The sequence below is a fragment of the Panthera uncia genome, chromosome A2 (assembly GCF_023721935.1).
Source record: "Panthera uncia isolate 11264 chromosome A2, Puncia_PCG_1.0, whole genome shotgun sequence".
Classification (NCBI taxonomy): domain Eukaryota; kingdom Metazoa; phylum Chordata; class Mammalia; order Carnivora; family Felidae; genus Panthera; species Panthera uncia.
In genome coordinates, this window is record NC_064816.1 from 71691546 (window position 1) to 71711466 (window position 19921).

The following is a 19921-nucleotide window of genomic DNA, read 5'->3' on the forward strand; positions in this document are numbered from 1 at the left end:
ATTTGATTTTTTAATGTTTTTTTTAAGTTTGTTTATTTTGGGAGAGAAACTGCGAGTGGGCGAGGGGCCAAGAGAGAGGGTGAGAGAATCCCAAGCAGGCTCCACTCTGTCAGCTCGGAGCCCGACACGGGGCTTGAACTCACGAACTGTGAGATCATGACCTGAGCTGAAATCTAGAGTCACGTGCTTAACCTACTGAACCACCCAAGTGCCCCTACATGTAACTTAAAACCGAGGTTGGCAGGGGCGCCTGGGTGGCTCAGTCGGTTGAGCGTCTGACTTCAGCTCAGGTCATGATCTCACGGTTCGTGGGTTCGAGCCCTGCGTCGGGCTCTGTGCCGACAGCTCGGAGCCTGGAGCCCGATTCTGATTCTGTGTCTCCCACTCTCTCTGCCCCTTCCCCACTCATGCTCTGTCTCTCTCTGTCTCAGAAATAAATAAACATTAAAAAAAATTTTTTTTAAATAAATAAAAAATAAAATAGAGGTTGGCAGACTTTTTCTGTAGGGGGTAGCAGGTGCTTTAGGTTTTGTGGGCTTCCATACTGTTTCTGTTGAATATTTTTCTCCTCCTGCCTTCCTTCCTTCCTTTCTAGCCTTTCAAAATGTGAGAACTATTCTTAACTTACAGATCATAAAAAGACAAGTCAAAGACAGGCTGTAGTTTGCCAACCCTGATTTAAAGTACGTAATACATTGATTTTAAAACACCTGAGAGGAAAGATAAAAAATAAAAAGCCACTCGAGAGAAGAAGAGCATGATGCCACTTATACAAAGTATAATTTAGCAACAGTGAAATAAATGACTAATATATAATCAGAAACACAGCCCTAACGCAGATGTTGCCCAGATTCACCGTTGGGCAGAACTTTATTTGGACAATGGTAGAAATAGTCCCTGGGGCGTCTGGGTGACCCAGTCGGTTAAGTGTCTGACTTCGACTCAGGTCACGATCCCACGGTTTGTGAGTTCAGGCCCTGCGTCGGGCTCTGTGCTGACAGCTCAGAGCCTGGAGCCTGCTTCAGATTCTGGGTCTCCCTCTCTCTCTCTGCCCCTCCCCTGTCTCTCTCTCTCTCAAAAATGAACGTTAAAAAAAAAAAATTAAAAAAAAGTAGTCCCTAAGTAGAGTTGCTGAGAATGGGTCATTGGAAACGTTTTAAAACGATATTACAGTTTCTCTTCTTTCATTGCCCTTGAATAAGACTTTACATTTACTAATGTTGTAGAACCTAAGGAATGGTTGCTATATGTCATTGAAATTAATTTCTATCAGTGAAGTCGATTGTGTGTGTTCCATCTCCGTGCTACACGGCCAGTTTAACGAAAGTGTCCTGTAGTGAATGACATGCTACGTCTTTTCCATGCAATGAATGAAAGAACCTGTGAATTTCTTTTCTAGATCTGCTCAGTGAAGGAGCGGCATGCCAGCGAAATGAGGGACTTACCGAGTCGATATGTTGAAATAGGTATGCCTTCCGCGAGTATAACACGTCAAAAGAGAGTCCATTTTAGTAAAGGAAAACCTAAAATCGTGTTCGCCTTTGGGGCTCGTCCCTTGGCACCTTAGTGAAGTAGGTGGAGAGGCTTTTGTTTTAAGTTTTGAAACTTTGTTATAGTATTTTTTTTTTCTGTCTGTATTTCTACTTTTTAGATGGTACTTATGTAGTTGGCTTTGAAGTTGAATAACCATGGGTTCAGGTTCTGGTTCTGTTGTTTCCCACCTGGACTTTGGACAGATCCCTACATGCCTCTGCATTCTCATCTATAAAATGTGAAAAGGAACCCCTGCCCCACGGGTGTCGTTGAGAATTCAGAGAGAATTCACGCACGCGCAGCCCATAGCATGGTCCTGACACCTGGTCCTGCCCACGATGTACCCTCAGAATACTCCCCTTCATCGTCACCTGACTGGACCGGGCTGCCGTGATCTTTTCTCTGGATCGCTGCCACAGCCTCCTGACTGGTTTGTCTCCTGCCACCGTGAATTGTGGGGATCTAGCCTCCCCACCGCAGTCAGCATACAAAGCAGATCGTGTCACCACCCTTCAGCACGTTCCCATGTTTGTGGCACAGAGAGGAGACGCGCGGGATCTGTGTTGGCCCTCACCCGCGCCTCCAGCTTTAGCTCACAGCAAGTTTCTCTAACGTCTCTGCACCGCGGCCACACTGGCCACCTTTCACCCATCCATGCTCCTTCTTCAGGTCTCTCTAGAAAGCTCTTCTTGCCCGTTTGCGCTTCCTTGACCCTTAATCATTCTTCAGCTCAAGGATTGCTTGAGAAAGCCCGCTGCACCTTGCTGACTGGGTCAGCCCCTGTCCTTTCTCACGCCTGTTTCACTTGCCGTGATCGTGTGATTTTTCAGCACGGGTCTGTCTCTTCCAGCAGACTATAATCTCCCTGAGGGCTTGCACTGCGTCTGCTTTGGCTCAGTGTTTGTGTCTCAGGGGCCCGGCACAGTGCAGGTACTAAGTAATGCCGCATACTGAACGAATCGGCGACTCAGGGACAGCTATTCAGGAGAAGTGTGCCGAGAATGACACAGCACTACATCCGCATCTTGGTTTTAGAACTCAGTGTAAAAGTTATTCGGACACAAGGGATAAAAATAGAGTGACTTTTGCCGATTGAATAGATATAGTGAGAGCTGTTTGGGATTATTCAGAACCAAGCAGAAGGAGACCAAGTTATGTGGCGAAGCTGTTTTGCCATCTTAGAAATCAGCTGAAGAGCTCATTTCCCTATTTGGATGGGAGGCGGGGAATATCAGTTTGAGTGGTTCTTACAACAAGGTGAAGCTGAGACAAATAATCTGCACACGACTGTATTTCTGGAAACAGAAAGGTGTGTGGTACCTCCATGGCTAACATAGTCATAGCTTTTAAATCTGGGGTGTTTTGTACTTGAAGACAGGAGTGGGTTGGGTGACAGGGTTTCAATAACTTTCTGCCTTAGACGGAGAAATAAATCCACAGTTCGGATTGCGCAGAGGATGGACAGTAAGCATGTGTAGAATATGATGGTACCAAGAAAAGCCAAGGAACGAGGAGCTAGAGAAAACTGAAAACTACAAGGTCAGGGTCATTATTTCTGTGTCTCCCATCTTCTTTCCTGCTTCCCAGCCAAAACCTCTGAACATCTCAATGCATAGTGTCCTGAGAGAGAAGTATTCAATGTTTTAAATACAGATGAGTGGTGGGGGATGGGGGTTGGGGTAGCGAAAACCCTGGGAGTTTTTAAGGATGAAGGAATTGCCAGGAAGACACAAAAGCATAGCAACTGTCTTCTCTCCTTAGCTGGTGCTGATCACTCACACGGGTGGTGCGGGTCAGTCCCCCGTGTGGTTCACCTCACCGTCATGGCAGCGCCCTGTGGGGCAACTGGTCTGCTCCTCAGTCTTGTTCACAAAGACAGTTGGGGCTCAGGGACGTAGCTATCTTGTCTAAGATCTTACTACAGTGGCGTTAGACATGGACAGACTCTAGGGGCGCCTGGGTGGCTCAGTCAGTTAAGCGCCCGACTTCAGCTCAGGGCATGGTCTCATGGCTTGTGGGTTCGAGCCCCACGTCGGGCTCTGTGCCGACAGCTCAGAGCCTGGGGCCTGCTTCGGATTCTGTTTCTCTCTCTCTCTCTGCCCCTCCCTTCTCACGCTCTGTCTCTATCTCTCAAAACTAAACATTAAAAAATTTTTAAAAAAAGAAATGGACAGACTCTGGCTGCAGAGCCACCAGCAGCTTCCAGGAAGGCAAGGCGGTTTGCCGAATTCCTGTGTGATCTTGATGAGCCTTCCTGAGCCAAGCTTTCCATACCTGTAAAGTAGAGCTGGTAGTACCTACCTTCGCAGGCGGTTGTGAGAATTAGACATTAAGTAATGTCTTGATCTCGGTGCTTGGCATACAGTAGGCGCTCACTGAATCATGGTGGTGATTATCACTGTGCAGACTTCCATCCCAGCTCTGTGACTGCTAATGGCTGGCCCAGTGGTGGCCCCGGAGCCCTGGGATCATGTTATTAAAGTATAGTTCATCTGGACTACAATTTATGTGCAATAGACCGTGTGTGGGTGCTGGCAATATCACATTACTGACGTTTTACTACTGTGGTTAGTGGTTAAGTACCATTTTTTCCCCTCTTGAGAGCAAACCTTTAAGAATATAAACCATTTCCACAGCAGGAGGCAAAGTGGTTTAGATAAGAGTCCTTGACGAGGATAAAGGAAAAGAGAAATATTAGGAGGTCTGGATTACAATTTGCTTTAGCCCTGAACAGTGTGAGCCACACTGTTCTTTAGTAAATGAGGTGAAAATGGCATTGAGGTTAAAGAACTATGGTGCTGTACATTTCTTAGAAGCCAAATGTTTGTAGCTCTTCCCTATAAATCAGAATCTCAAGAACAACACAAAAAACATTTTGCTCTTTAAAAGGATATTAATTTATTCTTATAAATGAAAATGAACAATGATAATGAATATGAGGCTTACTGGGCAATCACCAACCCTTGAAAACATTCTCTCTACATAAGGCTTTTTGGATGTCATTTTTTTTTCCAAATTACATTGTGGTTTGTTTTTTTTTTTAAGTTTTTATTTATTTTTGAGAGAGACAGAAACAGCATGAACAGGAGAGGGGCAGAGAGAGAGAGAGAGAGAAAGAGAGAGAGAAGAGAGAGAGAGGGAGAGAGGGAGAGAGAGAGAGACTATCCCAAGCAGGCTCCACGATATCAGCACAGAGCCCAGTGCAGGGCTCGAACTCACGAAACTGTGAGATGACGAACTGAGCTGAAACCAAGAGTCAGATGCTTAACCAACTGAGCCACCCAGGCGCCACCAAATTACATTGTTAAAAGTAGGTTCTGGTCTAAGCCTGCCATAATTATTTGAACTTGGATCTCTTGCACTATCACGGGACTCCCTTGCTCTGTGGCACTGTTCACCAAAGTCTTCCGTGGTCTTCCAGGAATGGCAGTTGGAGAGGTCTTGAGAAATGAAGCCTGTATTTGTGGGTCATTTTCTGGGTGTCCTGCCAGGACAGATGGCTTACATGTGAGGAATTCACGATTGACTTCCTAGTCTTGATTTCCTATGGAAGCTTATTTCAAAAAACAAAAACAAAACCCAAAGGAATCAAAGGAAATATTATATGGAAATCTATGTAAAATGATAGAAGCTAGGAAGAAAGGGAGGAGAAAAGGGATGTCTTTTCACTTTAATTAAGCAGTGGCCGTATCTTCAGTGATGGTACACCGTGGCTCTTTGAATTTAGCACATTGTTCTATTTTTAGCCTCTTGATTGATTGGGAAAACAGTGACCTGGAAATGAAAGATCTGCGTGCTGGTGGAGACAAGCGTGAGATAATAGTCTTGGCTAGATCTAAGTGTGTCTTCCCATCCACCTGTTACTATGCTGACCCAGATACGCGGGTTCCACGTGAGTGACGTGGTTCATCTCCCTGGCTGAGTCTCAGCAGGAATCAGGACGGTTCTGGTATCATTCAGAGTGTTTTCGCTCAAGGATCTTAATTTGGTGTTCTGTTATAAATTCAGTTCGACTCTCTTATAATCTCGTAATTCTTCTTTCTGCATTAAATTTTTTCCCTGACATCTTATCATGAGAAGAATTAAAACGTACCAACAAGCGAAGAATTCTCACAAAACGAGCACCCATGTGAGTGCTCCTAGGTTCTGCAGTTAAGATCGTGCTGTATTTGCATGTCTGGTCCTCTGTCCATTACTCTTCAAAGTCAGGACTCTTTCCCTCTCAGTGCTGGGAACTCAAACGTTTGTTGTTGGGTGTGGCATTGGTAAATTTTCTCCATAGCAAGTATCAGTAAGAAGTCTGAAACACTTGATGTAGCAAATATATTTTGTTCATTTTATAAAAACAACCACCAGGCACATGGCACATAGATAGAATTTCATTTAACCTTCACAGCCAGATGAACAGGACTGTTAGCCCACTTCATAGGTGAAGAGACTGAGGTTCGGAGGGGTCAGGTAACCTGCTCAGGATCGTTACATTCATAAGCAAAGAAAACAACGTTTGAACTCAGGATATGCCGAATTTCAAAGCTGTTGCTCATCGCCCCTGTGCCATACACTCTCACATGCATTCCCTCTAGCTCACGCCGGCCCTCAGCTGCAGCCAGAGGAACTGACGAGAATGATGGAGGCTTGCCGTGGGCGTTCAGATAAAAACCATAAGGTAGAAAGTCTATAGAATCCAAACACCCCTTTCAATATGCCAGTGATAGTACCCGTTCTTCAAAAGCCAGATGAAATTCCGTGGATTTTTTTTGTCTTTATTTTGGTTCAGCCAAGTATCCCGTTCGGAAAAGTAGTTATTTTAGTTCCCCTTGTTTTATTCTGGGACTGATAGCCCTTCACTGTTCATCTTCCAAATTGTTAGAGAACATCTAGAATATAGGTGCTTAAAGGGAACCAAATCCGGATTTGTGATGTGATGCTTTCAAACATTTGAAGAAGAAAAGCTTTTGTTTGCTCTTTTTTATTGTTTGACTTCAGTTTAGTTGATGCATCAAGGTAGTTTCGGAGCGGGGGAGGGGGGGTTGGTCTCTAAAATTATTTCTGTTTTTCAGTTTAATTGTGGTAAAGCTTAAGGTAAGATCTACCCTCTTAATGTTTAAATGTTTATTTTAGAGAGAGAGAGAGAGAGAGACAGAGAGAGTAGGGGAGGGGAGGGGCAGAGAGAGAGGGAGACACAGGATCTGAAGCAGGCTCCAGGCTCCAGGCTCCAGGCTCCAAGCTGTCAGCACAGAGCCTGATACAGGGCTTGAACCCACGAACCATGAGATCATGACCTGAGCTGGAAGTCGGACACTTAACTGACTGAGCCACCCAGGCGCCCCTGCCCTCTTAAATTTTTAAGTGTACAATACACTGTTGACTGTGTGTACAATGTTGAACAGGAGATCACTAGAGCTCACTCATGTTGTTAACTGAGACTTTAGGCCCATTGATTAGCAATTTCCCACTTTCCCCCTCCCGCCCTTGGCAACCACCATTCCACTCCTTGATTCTATCGGTTTGACTCCTGTAAATACATCCTAGAAATGGAATCATGCGGTATTTGTCTTCCTGTGACTGACTTGTTTCACTTAGCATAGTGTCCTCAGGGTTCATCCATATTATTACAGAATTGTCCTCCTTTGTCCTCCTTTCTTGAAGAATTGTCCTCCTTTCTAAAGGCTGAATAATGTTCCATTGTCTGTCAATATACCACATTTTACTTATCCATTCCTCTGTTGATGGACATTTAGGTTGTTTCTACATCCTGCCTATTGTGAATAGTGCCGCCACAGCGACCGTGGGAACGCTAACGTCTCTTTAAGATACTGATTTTAATTATTTTGGCTAAATACCCAGAAGTGGGATTGCTGGATCATACGGTAGTTCCATTTTTCATTTTTCGTGGAACCTCCATGCTGTTTTGCATGGCGCTGGGCCACTCTGCTCTCCCCCCAGCAGCGTACAAGGTTCTAGTTTCTCCACGTCCTCACCAACGTTTGTCTTTTCTTTTCTGACACTAGCCTATTTACAACTGAAAGTGTCACTTCTTGGTTTGACCCTTTTGACCCAGCAGGTCCTTGACCATTATGACCTTTTCCGCAGCGTAAGCAGCGTGTTGTGAGCCGCTGCCTAAATCACTCCTCATCCGTGCTGCTTCCTGAGTGCCAAAGTTGAGATGAGATTATCACAGGAACTGAGCTCTGTCATTTAGCACAGTGGTGTGGCGAATATTGATTAGAAAATATGCAATTAAATTGTGGACTACACTTGCTTTAAATGGCTTTTGTCTTATGTGTACTATTGGCTCCTGGCTTGAATGTTTTTGTTATTTTGTCCATTAGTCATCCCCTTCTATCTTATGCCTGTGTATGAGGCCTTCTCCCTGGTTTGCTGATGTGAAACATGGTAAAGTCGTTTTTACTTTCATGCATCTGCTTCACAGCACAGCCCTGAAGATGTTGGAATGTTGTAATATCCAAATGCATTTTCTTAAATCAGTGGTCAGCCTGACAGAGTGTCCAAACTTACTGGAGAGTCATTATGAAATACTAATACTAGCGACTGAGGGGTCACATTCTCTTGGGAGGAAGGCACTATCACAAAGGGACCTCGATGCTTTTTTCACAAGTGAATGCAAGACAATGAAAGATAATTGTTCCTGTTTGGAAATTGCTTGAGAAACTCCTGTTTGTTTGCTTTTTAAGACTGAGAGGCCAAAATCTATAGCGTATGATTTTATTTAGCTCCAGTAAAGATACCAAATCCTCTGAGTCACATCTGCTGGGGATTTTGAAAGCAACAAAGTGAAAACAAGGGCCTAGAACAAAGAAGCAGTGCAGATTGTGCTGAGTGCTTTTGCGCTTTGTAGCACAGCAAATTCAAGGGAGGGGCCAGGCACCCCGGCCGCCGGCCACGGAACCACCAGAGGACTGTCAAAGCCTTAACTTGCATTTCTGCCAACTACCTGTAGCACACTTTTAACCTGAGTATCTTTGTTCTGATATATGCTTTCTAGTGTGACTTCTATCTAGGAAAAGGAAGCCTTCAGATTCCTGCTTGAGTTACCTTCTACTTAAGAGGTTACCTTCTACCTAACCTCTCTGAGCTTTAGTGTCCAGTCCCCCCACCCCCATCCCAAAATCAGTACAGGGTGGTTATGGTAAAAAGAAATCATGTCTGTACAATATTCTGCATCCTGCCCCTCTGCATAGGGAATGTTCATTAAACGGGAGCTGTTCATAACACTACGATTATATTCAGTTACTCAGAGAGAAAAACAGCATTTCTTTTAACAGTCAGACTAAAATACTTTTGTCACAAAGTCATTTGAAATAGGGATGCCTGGATGGCTCAGTAGGTTAAGCATGTGACTCGATTTCAGCTCAGGTCATGATCTCACGGTTGGTGAGTTTCAGCCCCACGTTGGGCTCTGCTCTGATAGCATGGAGGCTGCTTGGGATTCTCTCTCTCTCTCCCTCTCTCTGTGTTCCTCCCCTACTTGTGCTCTCTCTCTCTCAAAATAAGTAAATAAACTAAAAAAAAAAAGTCAATTGAAAGAGAATTGGGGGAAAGGTGTAGGTAAACATTTACCATTCCGAAGAGATTAGTATATTTCATGCCTGCATTTTTCAGTAAAATGTATCTTATAAACCTATATAATACAGATGCAAGTAATCAAGAATATTGATTTAAATATCACTTACAGGGGCGCCTGGGTGGCTCAGTCGGTTAAGCAGCCGACTTCGGCTCAGGTCACGATCTCGCGGTCTGTGAGTTGGAGCCCCGCGTCGGGCTCTGTGCTGACAGCTCAGAGCCTGGAGCCTGTTTCGGATTCTGTGTCTCCCTCTCTCTGACCTTCCCCGTTCATGCTCTGTCTCTCTCTGTCTCAAAAATAAATAAACATTAAAAAAAAAAAATTTAAATATCACTTACAGGTCTGAATACACTGATAGTGAGACAATCTACTTGTGAATTATTTGGAAAATGGTCTTTGTGTTCAGACCTAAAATCTTGATTTTTATCCTTTTCAATTTAATATACGTTTCTAATACTTTTTTTAAATGAAAACATTTTAATGAGCACTTACTGCATTGTTTTCGTTCATGTTACAAACACCATACCTGCTCTTGAGGGGCTGATGGTCATTGCTGTTTTCACCCTTTTCCCTACCCTTCTGAAAATAAATTATCTCACTTTGTACAGTACCTTTTTTTATATATATTTCCATTTTTGCATAGCATGCTGTATTTTATTTTATTTTATTAATTTTTTTTTTTGGTTCTAGACTCAGGCTCTTTTAAGTCAGACAGGATCTTTAACATTCTGATACTTCTAAAAGAATGTCTAACCCAAATTGGTGCTCGGCGATTCTTTTTTTGAGTAGTTGATAACCAGAGATGTAAGGTGCAAGGTACAAGAAAGGTTTTGCTAATTTCTTTTTCAGTCATGCGGCAGTCGTTTGGAAACTGTTAGCGGGTCTGCTGTCGAAGGTCCAGCGGTACCTGCATATTTGTGACTCTAAACCTGACGCCATTGCCTGGCTGATGGAAAGCTCGTGTGTCACCCTGTAGCATTTTGTATTTGGAGGATTCTCAGAAGCGGCAGCATAACTCTTCAGTCTGCCCGAGTCGTCACCTGACAAGGGAACAGCTAAGTCACGCGACCAAAACCACATTGACAACGTTGACCACACAAATGAGCGACAGAGTGGACCTGAGAGCCCCAGATACGAGTGAGCGGGAAGGCCCACCGATCGCCGCCAGACCCGCTGTGGGGCCCATGTCTGTGTGAGAGAAAGTAGAGGGTGGAGGGGAGCCAGGGGGCATCTGGTGAATTTGAGGTCAGGAGAACTCCCGCACGGCAGACAGGTGTTCCCAGGAGAAGACCACTGGCCGCTCAGCGGGTGCGGGGACCGCGTTGAGGAGCATGAAAGCTGAGTAGGATCGGGACTGTAGAAAGGAAAGAGAAGGGACAGTGAAAGTGGGGAGGGAACAGGGCCAGGAAGTCTCAGAAAGCAAGAGGCCGGGTTTTTAACACTAAATAAAAACAGCGCAGGAGGGAGCGCTCTGCTATGTTTGAGGAGCTGTCCCAGCCCCTGCCTCTTCCTAAGAGATCAGAGACCATGTTGTCGCCCACACATGAGCACCAAAAGGCACCAAGGTCAAATCCCATACTCAGGCTTAAGGAAAAGTAAACAAGGAGCAGAATAACATCGTTGGCAATGAAAGCAAGAAACCAGAAAGAAACACCCAGAACAAGCGGGAAGACTTTTTTTTTTTTTGGAATTAGACACGAAAGAACAAAAATATCAATTTAAAGAAAATTTCAAATGAGATGACAGAAGTCAAGAAATATTTATAAATGAAAGGTCATTTCAGAAATGAAGATTGAACTAGAAGGAACATGGGCAAACAGAAAGACCATGCTGTCAGAGAAACTGAAGGGGGAAAAGAGGACAATTTGAAAACATCGCAAAGCAAGAAGAAAAAGATTTAACAGTGAAATGATAAATACCAAAGACTGGCAAAGATGATTCAATTGACAGGTAAGGGTCCCTGAAGGAAAAAAAAAGACAAAGGAATGGAGCAGATCCCAAACACAGTAATTCAAGAAAAATTTCCTGAAACTACGAAGAAACGAAAAGTTGAAGCTAGAAAGTCATACCCTGTGTCTCTGAATATAGTGACCCACAAGGAGCACCATCAAGATATGTTTGGGTAAAATGACTGGACTGTCAAGACAGTCTGTCGGGCATCTAGATCTGCGCTGCCCCGTTGTAGTGCTGGTTTGAACTGCACCGCATGTAGGATTCTAACGACTTAGTATGAAAATAAGTAAATTGTCTCATTAATTTTTTTATGTTGTTCCATGTTGAAAACATTTTAGATACGTTGCAGTAAATATGTTTTAAAATTTTTACCTCTTTTTGCTCTTCAATATGGCTACTAGAAAATTGAAAATTGCATGCGCAAGTTGTGTTTATGGCCTGCGTTAATATTCTGTTGGACAGCGCGGATCTAGAACTCCAGGCCCCCTTCTGCATCAGAGTCCCCATTCTGCATCCGTAGTACCTTCCTGGATAGAATTTTCCCGTGAATAGTCCTTTTGATATTTTCTTTCCATATGCTTAGAATCTCTCTTTTTTTGTCTTTTTCCTTGAATTCTTCTTCTAGCATTTCAGGGAATTTTTATCTTCCAGAATAAGCCAGGGCACAGCACTGCTTCAGCCCTAACAGGCACCTCATTGCTTCATCAGTCCTACTCGAAGTGAGCACAGCGCCCCCTACAGGGCCCTGGAGCCATCCCCACACTCTGTCTCCCTCTAGGAATGGCATTTTTCTCTCCTCTTTCTTCCCCCTCACCAGCTTTGACCTTCTGTTTTGTTTTAGTGCTCTCTAACCAAATTTGTCTTTATTTTCTTTGTGATTTATCTTTTTTAGATAAACCATTTAAAAGATGAGCTTCTGTGGCAATAGACCTAAAAACTCTGTGTATTTAAACTAGTTTTCTTTTAGGCAAAAAATAAGCAATCATCATTAGAATGATTAAAAGCATTGATATGTGGGAAAGAACAGAATTTCAGGGAAAATAAATTAACTGAAACTTCCACTGGTCCATTGGAAAATTTGAAATAGAAAGCCCGGTCATTACTGGAAGGTATTTTACAAAATCAGCCCATAACGTTTTATATCATTTATGCATGTTCTTCGGGAGAATAAACATTACCATTCCACATTTCCTTCTCTTGGCACTAATCTTGACACGGTTTTTATGTACGACATCCTTTCTTCATAAATAGCATTTTTCTAGTTAGTTTGTAATTTAGTTACTGCCTAAATTACTACTGAATCTCAGGAAAGTCTGGTAAGATTTAGTACTTAACAAAAGCATTTATTACAGTGTCTGGAATTGACAAGTGAAATAAATGCATGGTTCTGGACATTTCTCCTTGTTTTCTTTTGGAACACCTTAGATTTTCCACTGTTCTTAATTAGAGAACAGGAAGTCTTCTGTCTAATGCATGGAAGCCGTTGTGCACTGGGAAATAAGTATGTAGAGCAGGGAAGATTTGGACAGAATTATCTCCGAGCTTTTCTGTTCTGTTTCGTACAGCTCATTCATAGACATCCGGGCTTGATGTGTATTTGGTTACCTTGGGAGAGCCCCTGTGTTCCTTGTTAATGAGCAGCATATATAGCATCCTGAATGTGGAGAGTATCTTGTCCACCCATCACTTGCTAGATGGTGTTCGTCCTCAAGTGCCTATGGTAGACCAGCACATCAAAGCTTCCTTGTAATTACCATGAATCTGTGGCATCTCTGATTGATTGCACTGGGGGTATAGCATTTCAGTGATGAAATGTAATTTAGTAAAGCAGAACTCAAGTCCATTTCTACCAGATGGGGTTTAACCACCTCAGGAGTCAGTGCAGTCAAAACCTCTGGTTAATATGCCTGCGTGTCTCCTAGAATGTGACACTGCCACCTCTTTGATCACTGGCCCCACACTGTTCAGTAGCACCTGGACATTCCAGACGTCCCCGGGCCTTACCCCACCCCCTCCCCCTACGTAACACAGCAGTGGGAGCTTCTCTAGAATCTTCGGTGCCTGGTGCCCCTGGATGTGCTCATCTGTGCACGTGGCTGTGGTGGAGGCGGCCCTCTGCACGTGCACTTCATGTGAACATTGATCACGTAACCACCGTTTTACTGAAAGTATTTGCAAGTGCCGGATACAGATACTCAGTTAAAGTCCACAAAGGTTCAGGAAAAAAGCGTTAGTGGCAGTGCTAGGATCAGAGCACCTGCCTTTGGAGTTCTGCTCTCGTTCTTACCAGGGCACCATAACCACCTGTGTGATCTAACCAAGGCCAACATGTAAGAAATACTACCTTTTTAATGCTTATGTTACCATTTAGTAATTTCTTTGATCCTATGAGTCCTCAGTTTTATTTCGGTGTGAAAATTGTGAAAACGGTTGTATAAGGAGGTGGCAATAAAGACAGGCAGGGACAAGTCACACTAAGTGACCTGCAAGGAAAGTGGAGAGGAGGTGGAAGAAAAATTCAGGGGTGCCTTATTTCATCTGTGTTAGGGATTTTACTTTTACTCTGATTCCGTTATTTTATAGATGGGAAAAGTTATACCTGCAGAAGTTAAATGACTTGTTCAAGTTATAACCCAGATCTCTTGAGTCTACATTAAATATTGTTTCTAATATGCTACACAGACTTCCCGTAGTCTAGAGAAAAGAATAGTTTCATCCTAGAGATTAAATCTGAAGCTAATACCACGAACTATGGAGAAGATCGGAGTCCGGGAACTCTTAGACAGTGCGGTGGGTCCAAATGAGAGTTTGCTTCCAAATGAGTCTGTGTGTGCAGAGCACAATTCTTGGAAGAGTCTCTATCAGCAACACTACTGTATCAGCTAGGTTTGCTGTGTAACAAACCACCCCAAATTTAGTTGCTTAAAACAAAAGTCATTTATTATAAGTAGTTTACAGCAGCTATTTATTAGAATCACACCGTAGCAATATTTGTACTTCAACCACTAAGCTGTCAGGTCTGTGAACTCCATTGTAACTAAATCCATATACTTCTTCTGTGATACACTGGTTCTAAATTTTTAAATGTCTTTGAAAAGAAAGAAATTTCTTTTTTTCTCTGACCTTTATTGCACTTAAGGAATCATGGTGTTTCATCACAAGGTACTCTGTATTAAAACACTTTTTTTTTTTAACTTACAAGTCTTCAAAGAAAATGTTTCTTGTTTTTTTAAAAAAGTTAGTTTCATAGTTTCATAATTACAAATAGTACTCTTTTGTACCACTGCAGTGCCCTAATTGTGAAAAACCTAAACTCAGGCATTTAAAAAAAAAATTATTATTGTCATTAATATTAGTTTACATTGGATTTTATGGGTTTAAAATTGCCTTCATGGGGTTGAACTATGTCATTTTTAAATTAGCTGCTCACAATGTCACCTTGGACTGTTCACGCTGGTGTTACTGTCAGGTTCGCTTTTGCTGGTGATAGAAAATTTCAAGTGTGAGTTCCCGGATATCCTATCCTGGCACTTCACTATTGTCAAAAAGGGGTGATTATCCACACCCCCTTTGCGTCGGCTTTCTCCAGTAAATCCACCCAGCATTCGAAGTCCGTGTGTTCTTTCCTTGGTGGGCTGCTGTTTGCTCCTGTTAACACGGAGTCTTCTCCCCATTTTGTTTGCAGTGTCTCAGTTTGAAACCGAATTCTACATCAGTGGGCTCGCACCTCTCTGTGACCAGCTTGTTGTGCTTTCCTACGTCAAAGAGGTTTCAGAAAAAACGGTAATTTTATTCTATCCTTTTTTTTTTTTTTTTTTTTTACCCCAAATACGAAAGGAAGTGCGGATTCGGTTTTTAGCATTATGCCCAGATCAGGTTGCCCAGGAAAGGGCTGTGCTCTAGTCTGAGCAGAAGTTCCCGACCTAGAAAATAAGGTCGGCAGAGATTATGTATTTACCTTTCAGAAGCTCCACTCATTGCCTGCCTTTGTTCCTCTTGCTGAGCAAAGGGGAGTCATTTTTTTCCCTCTTTTTTCCATCTCTTGGTATTTTAGGCGAAAGGAATGAAGGATTCCTTTTGCTGAAGGGCGAAGAAACGGAGCTGACACTGTGCATTAGCAGAAATGACAGCAATGAAGTTGATCTGCCACAACAACAAGGGTCCCAGTGGTCAGAGGGAATTACGGAAAGGGCAGTTCGTTATTTCCCGTGGTCCAGACAGATTTGCTTCCTTCCCAGTGGCCTTCCGATCCCGAGCAGCTTGATTTTGCTCTGAAATGGATTGTGGCGAAGTCTCAGTTATCAATGCAAATGTGAGGGAAGGAGACGTAGGGCTGATAGAAAGCAGCAGAGAATCCAAACATCGTTGGACGTGACTTTGGAGGGAAGCCTGTATGTGTGATCCAGTGGAGGCCACGTCCAGCGGAGACACTCGGTCTTCCTTTGAAGCTTGGATGAGCCCCCTTCCCAGCTTGTCTTCACTGTTAGCGTCCAGGGGTGCTGCCGGGAAGGGAGCAGGGGTGGCTTCAAGGCATAAACAAGGAGAGCTTACTGTAAAGGATTTTCTCTTAGATGCCACGTATAAAAGAAATTGCAAATTGATTGTCTGGTCCTCTACAATAAGAAGGCTCTCCTTGTCCGTATCCTCTCCTTTTCTCCCCCCTTTTCAACTGGCTAGGAATAAAATGGGGAGAAAAACCCTGGGAGGCCTGGTTTTGAAGTGGTAGCTTGAGAGCATTTCTCTGAGCGAGCACTTGCGATGGGAAGTCATTGCTATAGTAACCTGAAGCTCTGGGCACCCACGTTGCTAGGCGATGGGATGCTTTAGACTTAAGTGAATACTCAGAGCTACTAAAATCAATAGGTCTGGCTTCTAGCCCTGTTGCAGGACATCACTTTATTATTTTATTTATTTTATTTATTTATTTATTTATTTATTTTTTTGAAAACAAAGGAAAGCAGTGGCTCCCAAGGGAGTTAAAATACAGTGCTTTCTGATGAGGAAGGTGGGGTGGGTTGAGAATGTGATTGAAAGACGGAGGAAGGAAGCAGTAAAATGAAAAAGGGAAAGCCCGATGCACAAGTGAGCAAAAAAGAAAGGAAGCAAGGAAACCTTTGCTAATAAAGGAAGAGGATTACAAAGGAGTAGAAACCAAAGAAAGGCCAACCCCATAGACCACATTAGAAAATGGAATTTCTTCAGAGGAAGAGTTGTGAGGGTCTTGGAGATGATTTACAGTTGTGTGTGCCAGTACACGTAGCTTTTTATATAGCACTGAAGTACACCTGAGATCCTTAAACACAGAATAAACTGACAAAATTAAGACAAAGGCATAAAGCAAGCGTGGGGGCCAAACCACTCCCCCCTTTGTTCTTTTCTCATATGAAAAAGACAGTGTAACTGCGACATTAGACAAAATTCGTCTTTATGTCACGCATATCCTTCCCCAGAATAGTCTCCCCGTTACACCCATCACGTATGTGCGTTATTCCTCACCGTTGTTGTCATGGTCGCACGCTTTTCTGTGTTGCCCTATTTTTGTGAACCTTATTCCATTCTCTCTCCATATGGCTGTGTCGTCTCCTGTCATTATCATTTATAGTGGCCGTGGACAATTCCATCTGGATTTATTCAGCTGTCTCCCTTATGTTTGTTCCATTCATTAACAAAGCATACGTGTAGCAAGAATCATGCTAAGCACTGGGGATCAAAGGCCAGCAAGACCAAAATCTTGCTCCTGGGAAGGTCACAGATAAGCAGGGGCCACACGACCAGTGAGCAAAAGGTTGTAAAGGAACAAGATGGATCACTGATGGTTTTCTTATGCATTTAAAGGAGCAATTTTGTGGCCAAGCAAGGTGGTTTTCTTTTACTATTATTTGCTTCCAATATTTTTTCTATTCTTGCTGTTCTAATTTGGATTTTGTTTTTGCCCTTGTTACAGCAGTTCATTTTTAAAATATTATAACCTTTCCACTTTTTCCCATTGTTTCAAAATTGAGACTGTTCTCATTTTTCCACAGATGTGAAAAATTCTGCTGTTTACTCCCTTGTTTTTGCCCTCTACAAGTCGATCTTTCATAATTGTTGTTTTATTTTTGGCATGTTTTTAAACATATGAGATGCAAAGCTAATGTCATTGCCTCTCAGTTAACCTGACAAAATGGATCAAAGAACTCTTGCAGGCTCACTGCGGTTCTTGGGGGACGTGGGGAGTTGGGGGACATCTCCCACGCGGCCCCGCCTCTGGGTTCTCTGCGCCAGTGTCCCACGGCTGCGGGTCTTGAGGCTTCGGAAAACCGGCAAGCGTATGTTTTATGCCTGTGTGCCAAATGCTCAAAAAGCACAAACTTTCAAAGTAAAACAAACTTGACTTCAAGTCCAAGGTTTACCATAAGTCCCAGTTTTGCCACACATTGCAGTCTCCCCATTACATGACTTTTCTTTCCTACAACAACATCCCCCGTTCCTTCATCTGTGATATCTGGAGCAGTAATACTCACTTAGGTAATTTAAGGGGTAACTTAGGAGCTCTGTGAGAACAATGTGCGTCTCATCGCCTTCTAGGTTAGTGGCGCTGCCACAGGCCCTAGAAAACCCTCTCTCCCCCTTCTCTCCTGACCTAGAGGTGCACTGTTCAAAACGATGGTCACTCACCGTATGTGGCTGTCTACATTTTAATTAATTAAAATGAAATAAAAGCTGTTTCTCGGTCGCGGTAGCCACGAGTGACTCTTGTCTGTCACATTGGGTGGCGCACATGGCCACCGTTGCCCTCTTCGTCTGAGCGCATTCTGCCTTAGACGTGGCTCTCGGTCCCTGGCTTCTCAGCGTCACCAGTGAGTGTACCAGTGGTGGCAGCGGCTTGGCAGTTTGTCGCGTTATTTTTATGCTTCCCCACATTCGTGAGGAAGAGCCGAAGCCGGTTGTGGAAGTGTGCGGTGGCCATGCCCTTGGAGCTGGACGGGCCGCAGTGGGGACCGCCAAAGGACTCAGTAGCACCTGTCCCCTTGATCTCAGGAAAGGTCAGAAGATAACATGGTGTGACAAGCCTGTCATGCAGGTGGTTAGAAGGGCCTACATCTGTCCAAATTATGAAACCAAGGCATTTAACTAGGACTGACTGGAACGCATTTGTACAGTTTCTAGAAACATAATGAAAACATGCTTTTTCCCTCCCTTCCCTCCCCCGTCCCCACCCAGGAGAGAGAATACCGTGCCAGGCCTCGACTGGATATCATCCAGCCGCTTCCTGAAACCTGTGAGGAGATCTCTTCGGACGCTCTCACCGTGAGAGGCTTTCAGGAGAATGAGTGCAGAGATTATCATCTAGGTGAGAGCTCAAGGCTCTGGCTCATGTTGTTTCTTACGCTTGTGGGTTTTTTCCCCTTACATGCTGTTAGCACAACCAGGAATTTAAATTGAGGTGCTGGAAGGGTCTTAGAGAATATCTGGGCAGGCCTGTTGTGTTGAGGATGAGGGCACAAGGCTCAGAGCTTGCTTGAGCTCCCACAGAAGGGAGGGGGAGACCAAGGTGAGGGGGCTCCGTGGGCTTGATTCTTATGTTATATCTCTTGCCCTGTGGAGTGTGACACCCACGGTGACATCAGGCAGCATGGTTCTCCATGGTTGCCAGATGACTCCCAACTGTGTACGTCTGGAAAGCGTGCTCTGGGATGGCAGACAGTCATCTTCCTGTTAGTGACCAAAATGCCTGTCGCCTGGGAGAGTGCCCGGCAGGGACTCAGGGTTCGCTGAGAATTTGTTGAGCGGGTGAACGAATACGCTGGTCACTACTCAGAAGTCAAGGATGAATGGCTGTTATTTGGTCATTGCCAGGCCATCTGTGCTAGAGTGTCATCACATCATCCAAAAATACAGTGATGAAAGTAGAATAGCCTAAGCTTTCTTTTCGAAATGTTCCTGCTTCAAAAGCAATGGATGTTTTTATTTTTGTTTTTGTTTGTGTTTGTTTCCAGAATATTTTTGGTTCTCATTTTGGCCAAAGGAAAGAAAGAAATACTCTATACGGTTTGAGCTTGCTTGCTTTTTTTTTTTTTTCATTTTATTTTTATTTTTTTAATGTTTATTTTTGAGAGAGAGAGGGCACAAGTGAGGGAGGGGCAGAGAGAGAGGGAGACAGAATCGGAAGCAGGCTCCAGGCTCCAAGCTGTCAGCACAGAGCCCAACATGGGGCTCCAGCCCATGAACCATGAGATCATGACCTGAGCCGAAGTTGGACGCTTTACTGACTGAGCCCCCATTTGAGCTTTCTTATACAGAGCCCCTAATCAGTTGAGAAATTAAGAGTATATTCTGGACTTGGCAAAAAGCAAATGTGATTCACAACCGGAAGTGTCCAGTCAAGGCATTTTGCTCAGAGCAAACTCTACTGCACACTTAGCAACCCTTCCAAACAGGTTGTGTAATTGAATTCTGCAGGAAACCCTCGCGACTGGCGTTGTGCACAATGTGCTAAAATGATAGATGATGACCCCGGGGCCTGGGGCATCTGTCATTTATGCTTTAGGTGGCCTTGACCTTGATGAGGAGGAAACATTTATTGCCAACTGTGGGGTGTAATTGTTCTGTAAAAATAGAACAGTGCTGTAAATGGCCATAAATTAAGTTTATATACAGAAGATGAATTCTAACACACAGGTGACACAGAGCATTTTGATCACCATCTTTCAGCCGAGGTCACAATGTTAATGTGTTAAACATAGAATTATAAACTACCTTATTTTTTCAAAGTTTTTTGATATTCCTTCCTTCCCTCCCTTTTTTTTTTTTCTTTTAAATAATTGTTTGCCTTCAGACAGAGCCAAACAGACTTGCCCAAAGGTAGCC

General features: G+C 43.6%; 1 protein-coding gene across 2 annotated transcripts in view; it reads left to right on the top strand.

The window, feature by feature from the left end:
- The window catches only part of VPS41 (VPS41 subunit of HOPS complex), a 186362-nt gene that overhangs the window by 113824 nt on the left and 52617 nt on the right, over positions 1–19921 (top strand). For both annotated transcript variants that reach the window (XM_049642757.1, XM_049642758.1), the window contains exons 10-12: positions 1400–1466; positions 14757–14854; positions 18275–18404. In XM_049642757.1, the coding sequence (XP_049498714.1) occupies positions 1400–1466; positions 14757–14854; positions 18275–18404 (295 nt within the window). The remainder of the gene's footprint in view (positions 1–1399; positions 1467–14756; positions 14855–18274; positions 18405–19921) is intronic.